At 35.7% G+C, this 11,792-nt stretch overlaps 1 protein-coding gene across 4 annotated transcripts in view; it reads right to left on the bottom strand.

The window, feature by feature from the left end:
* The window catches only part of RAPGEF6 (Rap guanine nucleotide exchange factor (GEF) 6), a 304,075-nt gene that overhangs the window by 201,726 nt on the left and 90,557 nt on the right, over positions 1-11,792 (bottom strand). For all 4 annotated transcript variants that reach the window (XM_006872939.1, XM_006872936.1, XM_006872938.1 and 1 more), the window contains exon 5: positions 9,598-9,667. In XM_006872939.1, the coding sequence (XP_006873001.1) occupies positions 9,598-9,667 (70 nt within the window). The remainder of the gene's footprint in view (positions 1-9,597; positions 9,668-11,792) is intronic.

The raw sequence follows: 11,792 nt of genomic DNA, 5'->3' as shown, positions 1-11,792 counted from the left end.
CCTCTCCAGTGTCTACTCTGAGCTGCCTGGTCAGGAAGCGCCAGAAGTCCTTCTCCTATCTTGTTTTATTTAAGAGGAGAATTACAGTGACTGCTTTTCTAATATTGAATCCTACCTTCATATCTGATATGAATCCCACTTTATGCTCAGTTTACATCTTAATGCATTATAATTGTTGCCAGTTAGGCTAGTATTTTTTAAGAAAGGAAGAAAACTAGTAAGAGGCTTACAATGAGCAAGAATACATGTATGTTATGTTGTTATACACAATAATTTTTCAAAGCAGATTATTACCACCTTATAGTAATAATGCCACCACTCATCTGTCAACATACCACCACTCAGTTGTGAGTCTGTCATACTGTGGTGGCTTACGTATTGTTGGTTAGCAATACCACCAGTGTTTTAAATACTATCAGGGTACACCCATGGTGACAGTTTCAAGACTAAGACAGACTAGGAAGAAGAAATGGACTACTGCTGAATATATGTTGTTATGTTCTGTGGATGGAGTCAGTTCCGACTCATAGCGACCCTATACAGGGTTTCCGAGGCTGTAAATCTTTACGGGAGCAGAACACCTCATCTTTCTCCCACGGAACAGCTGGTAGTTTCGAACTGCTAACCTTACAGTTCACAGCCCGATTCGTAACCACTATTCAAAACCTTATGAGTAGCAATGAAACACTGTCAGCACCAGAATACTGAAAACTGAAACATGATTAATACCATAAGAATATTTTCAGATATAGTGCCAGAAGATGAGTCTCTTAAGTTTGAAGGCACAGAAAACACAAATGGGAAAGAACTGCCTTCTTAAATAGAGTTGACCATGATTATGCAAATGGAGTAAAGGTTTTGGGACCTTCATTTGTTGTTGGGGCACTATTCAAAATGAGGAGAAACAGCTGTAAACATCTATTAAGAATCAGAATATGGAATGTAAGAAGTATGAATCTAGGGAAACCGTAGGCTGCCAAAAATAAAAGTAGAATGCATCAAGATCAATATCAGAGGCATTAGTGAGAGGAAATGGACTTCTATTGGCCATTTTGAATCTGACAGTCATGGTTTACTATACCAGGAATGTCAGACTGCAGAGGAATGGCACCGTATTCATCATCAAAAAGAATATTTCAAGATCTATCTTGAAGTTTAATGCTGTCAGTGATAGGATAATATTCATATACCTATAAGGAAGACCAGTTAATACCACTATTATTCAAATCTATTAAAACCAGTGATGATGAAATTGAAGACTTATGCCAACTTCTTCATTGTGAAACTGATAAAACATGCAATCCAGACATACTGATAATTACTGTTGACTGGAATACAAAGGCTGGAAGCAAAGAGGAAGGATCAGTAGTTGGAAAACATGGCTTCAGTGACAGAAGCAATGCTCCAGAATGCATGACGAATAAATTCAAGCTTCAACTTGCAATATTGAAGGATTCTATGGACAAAATATTGAATGATGCAGAAAATTATCAAAAGAAGATGGAATGAATACACAGAGTCACAGCTGTAATAAAACATTGACAGGGAACAAACAAATTCAAGTCAGATACAGATGAGGATGTGGAATGGGGGATCTTGGCTGAAAGCAGAGAATAAAAAAGATGTTTACCTGTGCTTTGTTCACTATGAAAAGGCTTCCGATTGTGGATAATGGCAAGTTACAGACGATAATGATGAGAATGAGTATTTCAGAACATTTAATTGTGCTCATAAGGAATCTGTACATAAACCAAGAGGCAGTCGTTCTAACAGAACAAAGATGTTTTAAAATTAGGAAAGGTGTGTGCCAGGGTTGTATTCTTTCACCATACTAATTCAATCTGTACAATGAGCAAAAAATCTCAGAAGATGTATTATATGAAGAAGAATGTGGCATCAGAATTAGAGAAAGACTCATTAGCAACCTGTGATATTCAAATGAAAGAAGACTTAAAATACTTATTGATGACGATTAAAGACCACAGCCTTCAGTATGCATTGCACCTCAATGTAAACAAACAAAAATCCTTACCAGTGGACCAACAAAAATCTTGATAAATGGAGAAAAGATCAAAGACTTCATTTTGATTGAATCCATTATCATTATCAACATTCAGTGAAGCAGCAGTCAAGAAATCAAACTACGTATTGCACTGGGAAAATCTGCTGCACAAGACCACTTTAAAATGTTCAAGATTAAAGATGACAGTTGGAGGACTAAGGTGTGCCTGACTCAAGCCATGTCATTTCCAATAGCTTTATATGCATGTGAAAGTTGGATAATGAATAAGAAGGTCCAAAGGAGAATTGATGGTATTTGAGTTATAATGTTGGAGAAGTATATTAAAAGTGCCATGGATTGCTAGAAGAACAAACAAATCTGTGTTGGAAGAAGTATAGCCAGAATGCTCCTTAGAAGCCAGAATGGCAAGACTTTACTTCCCAAACTTCTGACATAGTATCAGGAGGGACTAGTCCCTGGAGAAGGACATCATGCTAGGTAAAGTGGAGGGTAAGCAAAAAAAGAGGAAGACACCCAAAAAGATAGTAATATTAGCACAGTGGCAGCAGCAATGGGCTCAAATGTAATGAGGATTATGAGGACAGCGCAGGACTGAGAAGTGTTTTCTTCTCTTGTGCAGAGTCGCTTTGAGTTGGAGCTGACTATATGGAACCTACCAACAATAATTTTATAGATGAATAATATAAAGCTTAAAGAAACTAAGTGACAAGTTCAGTCTCACAACAATGATATTAATTTCAGATGTGGTGGGAAACAGACATATACTACTGATACTATCTACTCTAGGCAGTTATGAATGAAGCCATAATTATACAAATTTACTATTTTAAAAAAGGCATTGACATGTTTGAAGTACAAGTTATAACTGAGCCCACATACAATGAATACCCAGTGATAATTTCAGTTTTCGTCCATGACTATTGTTCTGATTTAAAAATTAATTTAGTGTGGAGTGAAGTCTTTCTGGAGTGTAGGCCAACCTTTGGTCATTTGCTGCTTCACACTTCTGTCTTCACTGCACTTTTACTCTGTCTGCATATGTTTGGCATAGATACTTACATGTGAGGTGGGGTGAGCTGAGGTGGGAATACAGTGTTAAGAAAGTGTACATTGGAAATTGTTAACTTATGTCTTAATATTTATAATTATTTTGAAATTTGATACTCTCTATAATCAAGTTATGCTGTAAGCAAGGTTTATATAGATTTCTTTTACTTTTCATGTTCTGTATTGTTTTTGGAGGCTATAATGGGAAATGTGTAGTTAAGAATATGCTATTAATTTCAACTATCTGGAAGATGCTAGATTTAAAAATTAAATATAAATAATAGATATAGGTAATAAAACAATCTTATCATGGGAAAGGTGTTTCTGAGCATTCCCTAAAGTAAAAAGTCATAAGAAGGGAAAGGGAACTTCACAGATACAAATAAATATAAAATATAATCTATTATGTGATATAACAAACTTTAAATTACAGTGAAAAGAAAATGATAAAAACAACATCATAAGCTGAAGTGTGTTTTAATTTTTAATGAAGGAGAAAAGGAATAATCAAGTAGAAAAGTGAACAGAGATAGAAACATAAATGAACAATAAAGCATATAAGAAGATGTACAACCTCAATATAAATAGTTAAGTTAAAACAAGAGATTTTCTTTTAACATGTCAAGTTAAAATGACTGGAAAGGTGTTTGAGAACTGGCATTCACTATCATCAGTGTGGCTATTTACATTTGCATTAACACATGCAAGAGTGAAACTATTTCAAGGAATCCATCAAAATGCAAGGGGCTTCAAAATATTTGTGGAAAATTCTGTTATCTTGTTAATTCTATTTTTCGAGGAACCATTTGAAGCTCTTTGTAGTAAATATGTACTTCTAAATGTATATGTATTTGGACTCATTTACATGATGATTTTTCATCTAAAAAATTGAACTGCAAGATTGGTGGTTCAAGCTCACCAGCTGCTCTCAGAAACCCTATACAGGGTCGCTATAGGTTGGAACAAACTCGACGGCACTTCACAACTACCATCAAAGAAGAGCCAGGAGTGGAGCACCTCCTTTGGATCCAGAGATCCCTGCACATTGAACCCAAGGACAGAAAGTTGTGACACTGGAGGAGTGGCAGAGCACCAACAGGAGAACCAAAAGTCAGCTAAAGACAAAGCAGTGGGTTCCCCAGCCAATAGAGGCAAGGGAAGCTGAGTGATTTTGGATAGGTTTGTACTGGTACATAAATGTTCATTACAATGTTTTTTATTGCAAAATATACAATAATAGTGTAAAATAAAAAAAATCAAGATTCGTCAAATATCAAGAAATAACATGACAATTCCTTCAGAATGCTCAGAAATATAAATCTTAGAATTATTTTTAATTGTTTTTTGCTATAACTCAAAAAGCATTTTAAATTATGCTGGGTCAATAAATTTTTTTTTGTTGTTGTTGTTGTTAGTTGCCATCAAGTCCGTGCCAACTCATAGCGACCTATGCACAGCAGAACAAAACACTGCTTGATCCTGGGTCAACCTCACTACTGTTGCCACGCTTGAGTCCACTAATGTTGCCACTTCGCCAATCCATCTTCTTGGAGGTCTTCCTCTCTTTCTTTGTTTCTCCAAGTTACCAAACATGATATCCTTCTCCAGTGACTGGTCCCTCCTGACAATATGTCCTTAGTATAAGAGACGAAGTTTGGCCATCTTGGTCTCTAAGGAGCACTCTGGCTGCACATCTTCCAAAATGAATCTTTGCTCTTCAACACTTTAAAAAGGTCTTGTGCAGCAGATTTGCCTAATACAATACGCTGTTTGATTTCTTGACTGCTGCTTCCGTGAGTGTTGAAAATTATAAACCATACAGTTAATTTGATTTTATTTATATAAACACATATTATCTCATAAAACATTGAAGAATAAAGTGAAGATAAAATACTTGACCCGAAATATGTCAACTGTCTTAAAAAACCAAAATACAGCTCTTAAAATCAAGAGATATAATACGATACACATTTAAATTTTATCAACTGAATTGACAATGTCATTTATACCTAATCTCTCCCCACCCCCCATTCCAGAATTTAATACATGATCAAGCATTGTATGTAGTTGTTATGCCATTTTTGTCCTATAAACTGAAACAGTTCGTTAGCCTTTCCATGTGTTTTTTGACACTTGAAATATTTTATGAACATAGGTCAGTAAATGTGCAGAATACGCTTCATCTTGGTTTTCCTAGTATTTTCTTATGATTCGATTTATTCATTTTTGGCAAAAGTATGTATCACATATGTCATTCTCAGTGCACCAGATGAGGAAAAGTTTCAGTTGTTGCTCATATTAGTGGTAGTATCATTGATAAAGAAGTTACAGTGGTATACATTCTATTTTCCCATGGAAAATACAATAACTTTCGTTTTCCAAATGATTTGTGGGGAGAGAACGAGCCTATATAAATCAGCTCTCAAACTTCAGTATTCATTAATGACTTTCTAACTTAATTACAAACCACAAAGTAGACAGTTCAAACCTACCAGTTGCTCCAGGGAGGCTATGAGTCATAATCAACTCTATTGCACTTAACAATAACAAATTAATTAGTTGGTATTCTACTATGAAGAAGAGCTTTCTCTTTTACCATAATAATTCATTCAATCTAATCAGTATGATTTAGAAATTCTTGTATTATTCTTTGGGTAATGACCAATTACGATGAATTTTTATTTTAATCCTTAAATTACACCAGATTTGACTAATGGAAGTCCCTTCAATCTGGTTCCAGTGTCCTTTTGAAAAGTCCTGCAATTACCTTGATACTTCTTAATTTATGGCATGAGTGACGGAAATACTTTATATCCTCTGAACAAAGAGTTAGTTACAAAAGCTATGCATTTGTAAAATCTTATCAAATTGATGGCTTAAAATGTTTTTATATATGCAAAATTTACCTTAAAAACAAAAGAAAAAACTGGGGAAAATGTGAATTCTGCCTACTACACTTGTTGCTATTGTTAACTGTCAGCAAGTCATTTCCCACTCATAGCAATGCTGTACAGGGTTTCCAAGGCTGTGAATCTTCTTGGTAGCAGAAAGCCTCATCTTTCTCCCATGGAGTAGCTGGTGGGCTCGAACTCTGTTTACAAGTCAGAGCTTATCCTAAGAAGCCATTGTGCAGACTCGTTGTTGTTAGGTGCCATCAAGTCGGTACTAACTAATAATGATCCTATGCACAACAGAACAAAACACTGCACGGTCCTGCACCAACCTCACAATCATTGCTGTGTTTGAACCTATTTCTGCTGCTTCTGTGCCAATCTGTCTCATTGAGGTTCTTCCTTTTTTTCTCTGACCCTCCACTTTACTCATAGTTACCAGGTACAAAGTTTCCAAGGAGCAGTTGGTAGGCTGAACTATAGACCTTGCAGTTCAAACTGACCTTGAGGTCTAGTGCTGATCCTGTAGCACCATATCATTTGACATACTAATTTGACACAGAGCATTTATGATAACAGCAAAAACTCTACTAACTGCTTTTTGGCACATTAATGATGTAGCTCTGGCTGTAACCCCAAGGAGCAAGTCGAGAGTAATGCCGATTATGATGGCTAAAGTTATGCATCAACTTGGCAAGGCTATGATTCATAGTAGTTTGGCAGTTGCATAATGATAAAAGATGACAGTTATACAATCATGTAGTGTTGGGGACCGCAAATCACTGAGATGTTGAGGCCCTGTGTCATGGAAAAAAATCCAACATGAAGGCCCTGCTCAGGATTGCCAGCCAGGGACCCTGAGGGCCAAGGAAGTGTCCTCCTGACGTCCCAGGTTCATTGGCTTTTGTGAACTCACTGTTGGGCTACTTTTGTATAATTTTCTCCGGTCTTATTATTCATTCTATGCTTCTAACTCCAGTAATTGTAGCTTCTGAGAAAATGGTTTCTTATGTGCCTCTCTTAATGTCTCCACTGTGCTGGCAGTGCGTAGGGTCCTGGGAACAAATCTCTCTGAGGAAAAACTCTGGCCACCTGGCAAGCATGTCTAAACTGTTCTTTATAAAATTATTCAGTTATGTTTGATATTAACTTAATACATGAGCCCTTGATACCCATGAACAAATATTAAAACAAAAGCCTCTTCTAAAGCCGAGGCTGTAAAAGTTCCAAAGGCAAGTTTGCTGGGATTCCGCAAGGAGGCTCTGGAGACAATCTGCCCAAGGAATTCACTCAAAGTACATTGGCGAATTCCAGAGTATTGTTCAAGGAATAATAGGGACAACCTCCTTAAATCGTCCCCAGGTGCAAACCATTAACCTAGGCATCCTTCTTCCTCCTGCAAGCCTAAGCCAGGTAGCTGAAACAGCTTGACTCTCTTCAGACCTTTTGAAATCCTTTTCACCTTTACCCATTCGAGATTAAGTGCTATAGGTATGTTAATTAGCCTTGAGAAACCTCGAGTCGTTGCCTTAGGATTTGAATCTAAACAGTAACTTATAACAATTTGCTTGAATTTCTGGAAAATTAAGGATGTTAGATTATTAAGACAATTTGAGATGTATATTTTAGAATTTGTTCCTGTAAATCATTGTGTCCTGTTTTAAACGATTAATCACATTTCATTTCTGTATTCTGTTTTATTAATCCCCTTCTTCCTTTGTGTAAAATCCCTCCCTGAAATAAAAGACGGACACAGATCGAAACCTGCATGCATTACTGCCTGCGAGGCCATGATGCCTGCGGTCCAGGGTCTGCCTGCCAGTCTTGCATCCACTCTAGTTTCGGGGTGTCTCTTTGTCTCTCTCGTTGCGTCTTTGTGTATGTTCTTCCTTTATCTCTTTCGCCGCCAGATCTCCCTACTTCGTGAACCAAACTTCCCTGTTGAAGCTGGTCCCCAACAATGTAGCCATCTTCTCCTTGTGATCTGATGAGGACATCCTCCATTTTTGCATAATGCCAGTTTTTGCATAGCCACCTGGACTTTGATACCCGATCATGTCAGTAAGTAAGGAGTGGATGTTATTAAGTGCTGTCAAGTTGGTTCCAACTCACAACGACCCTGTACAGAGTTTCTGAGGCTATAAATCTTCATTGGAGCAGTAGGCCTCATCTTTCTCCTATGAAGTTGCTGGTGGATTCGAACCACTGACTCAGTGGCTAGACGTCCAGTTCTTGGAGTCCTAGGATGGCACTGTAGGATAAAGCCCTGGACCAAAAGGTTGATTTAATCTATAAGGTTTGTGGTACAAACTCACCAGTCCCTCAGAAATCCCATACAGGGTCGATATGAATCAGCACTGACTGCACAGCACTTAAAAACAAGTCCAGTCCTTATCCCCAGCATCACAGTGCTCCCCAGTTGTCTTCTGAGTGCCTTCCAACCTAAGGACTCATCTTCTGGAGCAGTATCTGAAAATATTCTGGTGCTCTTCATCATGTTTCAATACCCAATATTCTGGTGCTGGCAATGTTCCACTGCTATCCATAAGGTTTTCAGTGATTAAATATTCAGAAGTAGTCTGTTTTTCCTTCTTCCTAGCATGTCTTCATCTGGAGGCTCAGCTGAAACCTGTCCACCGTGGGTGACCCTGTTAGTGTTTAAAATACCTATGGCATAGTTTCCAGAATCACAGCAACATGCAATCCACCACAGAAAACAAACTGACAGACGAGTAGTAGTAGCAACAATAGGTATTTATATAAATCAATACAATGTCCATGCCATGAACAAACTTAAATCCATGCACCATTCACTAAATACTAAAATTTAGCTTAAAATTTAGGATATTATCATGAATATCCTCTCATTGATTTCACAAAAACAACTATGGTATATGATCCAGTTTGGGGAAAAGAAAACAGAAGCTACTTGAGGATGTCAATCTAACTATAGCACCATGAAAAGAAAGTGCTTTAGTATGGAGATGCAACATTAAAGTACTTCATTATGAATTCAACTCCACTTCGCAATGCTGTTGTCAATTGCCATCATGTTGGTTCTGACCCATAGCAACGCTGTATAGGATTTCCAAGGAATGGCTGGTGAGCTTGAACTGCCAACCTCGTGGTTCAAACTGAGTTTGTAGTCTAGCGTACTAGTCCACAGCACCACACCAGGACTCCACTTATCAATAGTTTAACTCAAAATCAGATGACGTGATCATCTACATGAGATACTAGTAGGATAATGAGTCCACTCAGTATATGCTTTTTTCTAGAAGATCATCTCAGAATAAAGTAAATGAGGCTGGTGTTCTTGATTCTTCTAATGCTAAAAATTTTTTTCATTTTCTAATGTTACTCCAACTACCAAGCTTTTTTAAGAAAAGGTAAAGAATTGTTTAAAAACAAAAACAAAACACTCAAATATTAAAATTTGGACCATTTCTTACTAGCATCTAATTTTCTGTGTCTTTGTTTTTCTCTTACTTTCTCAGATCTTCTTCCTTCATTAGGTTTTGATGCTACTTTATATGAAAGATCACAGAAATGAAACCTTGAGTCTTGAAAATTTACTGCATTTAAAGTTGAAACTGAAGCATATCACAAACAATTCAGCATTTTAAAAGTTCTTACCACAATCATTTCTGAAGGCTCCAATACAAGGCAATCACATCCTCTTTTTCCTCCAAACTGCTTACCAAAACTAAAAAAAAAAAAAAATTTCTTTAGTAAAAACTAAAAATTAAAAACATCAATATAGGGAAACAACAAAAACCTAGATGTTAACCAAGTATTCTTATCCTGTAACTTAAAAATCTTTTCTTTTTTTTTTTTATTTAAATGGTAATTTTAATTGATCACCTATAACTGATCAATAAAATTCTATATGAAAATTCTTTTTAAATATTTGTCTTCAATGGTCCCTAAAAACAGTTATAACAGATATGTGACTAATCTCAAATTTTGAACATTTTGTCAGTATTTGTTTAAATTAAGGAAGTAAGTAACATTTTATAGAAATAAATTCTTATTATATATTAAGAACTTTACATATGCTTATATTCAAGCATATAAAGACATGTATAATGAGATAAAAATTACTTATAACAACAGCAACAAAGTTAGAGCCACTAGCTAGTTCTTAAGGAAAAAAATCAAAGCTGGATCAGTACTGAAAAAAAAAAGTGTGTATTTTTATATTCTTGGATAGGAAAAAGATTTCTAAGCAAATAAAAAAGAGCAATTACCAAGAAAAAGTATGAGTCACTTTAATTTTTAAATTGTTAACTGAATAAAAAAATGGAAAAAGTATTCACCTATCGTACAAAAAACAAATGGTTAACACACTTAACATGCAGAATGAACACCAAAGCAATTTTAAAACAACCAAAAATATTACAAGAAATGACATTTTACTATCACGGCTAATTATAAAGTACATTATATAAACATTATTTTTAAAATAATCAAATACTAAAAAAGTTGTGCTGATAACATAAACAAAATAAAAAATATCAAAAAACAAACTTAATACAAAAGTCATTAATAAATAAGGATAATTTTATTGGTGGACTGAAAATAAAGTTTGAATAAAGCAAGTGACATAGCAAGCATCTTTATGGAGAGGCTCAATATTAAAATAATGTCAATTTTTGACAACATGTTATGGTTAAATATAAATACAAATATGTTAAAATATCTTAATCATGTAAAACTACTTTTTAACAAAGAAAATTAACATTTTTGCTTTTCTTTTTTAAAATGCGCTGAGCATTTCATTTTGTGTTTTCCCAAACTCACACATCAATCAATAAATAAAAGACTTAAAAGTCACTTTGAAAACTTTCACTTTTATTCCAGAGGGAATAACATAAACTACGCTTATCCTCTTACCTGAAAAAACAAACTACAAAACTAGATAAAAATATAAAACAAGAGTTTCAAGACATTTAAAATTCAGATGAGAGGGTTTTAAAACTCAGATGAGAGAGAGAGCAAAAAGACCAAGATGGCTCCTACAATATTTCAAACATATATTTCTACACAACAGTACTAGAAGAGAGAAGCCTAACAGTGTAATGCAATCTCACTGAGTTGAAGAGACAGAGAGTGATGGAGAAGCCTAGAACAGGCACAGCAGAGTACCAGAAAGAGGCAAGAAGCTACACACGCATACACAAAGAGTATGTGTACATGCTCTGGAAATCTTCCAAAAGTTCCTGATGAGTCGGTTGATTACTGACATGAGAATATACGAGAGTAAACAAACCTGAAACTGGGGGGGAACAGGACACACTAGAAAGCATTTTCTATGACCTCGCACAAGGACAGAATTTAACTCCTGATTCTAAGAGTCAAAGTGGAAAGATCACATAATACATTAGGTATTAGAAATAGATTTTCTTAGTAATGCTTTTTTACTTCATCTTTCTTTACTACTCTCTAGTTTCTTGTTTTCATCTTCTCTCTCCCTGGTTTTGTATCGAGTTTTTTGGGGCTGTTTTTTCAATATTATTTCATTTCTTTTCCTCTTTTTTTTGTGTGTGATTCTCTTCTTGCCTCACAGAGAGGCAACAGAATCCGTGCCTACACAACCCAAACAGAACCGTACCATCTGCAGCTTTACCCATTAGTCAGGAGCCAATACTAACTCATACACCACTGAACATCAGCTAACACCAGTTGCACCTATCAAAAACTGAACTACACAAACGGTGAATAGAGAAATGGGTATATGCTTCCATTCTCAAATTATGCCTACCATGAGGCAGTTGATAAGAACCTAAGAATACTCAAATGCATCATCAATTAAATATAAACACAAGGAC

The sequence above is a fragment of the Chrysochloris asiatica genome, unplaced genomic scaffold (assembly GCF_000296735.1).
Source record: "Chrysochloris asiatica unplaced genomic scaffold, ChrAsi1.0 scaffold00215, whole genome shotgun sequence".
Lineage (NCBI taxonomy): Eukaryota > Metazoa > Chordata > Mammalia > Afrosoricida > Chrysochloridae > Chrysochloris > Chrysochloris asiatica.
Note: the sequence above shows the minus strand (reverse complement) of the source record. Positions and strands in the feature narration are given on the sequence as shown.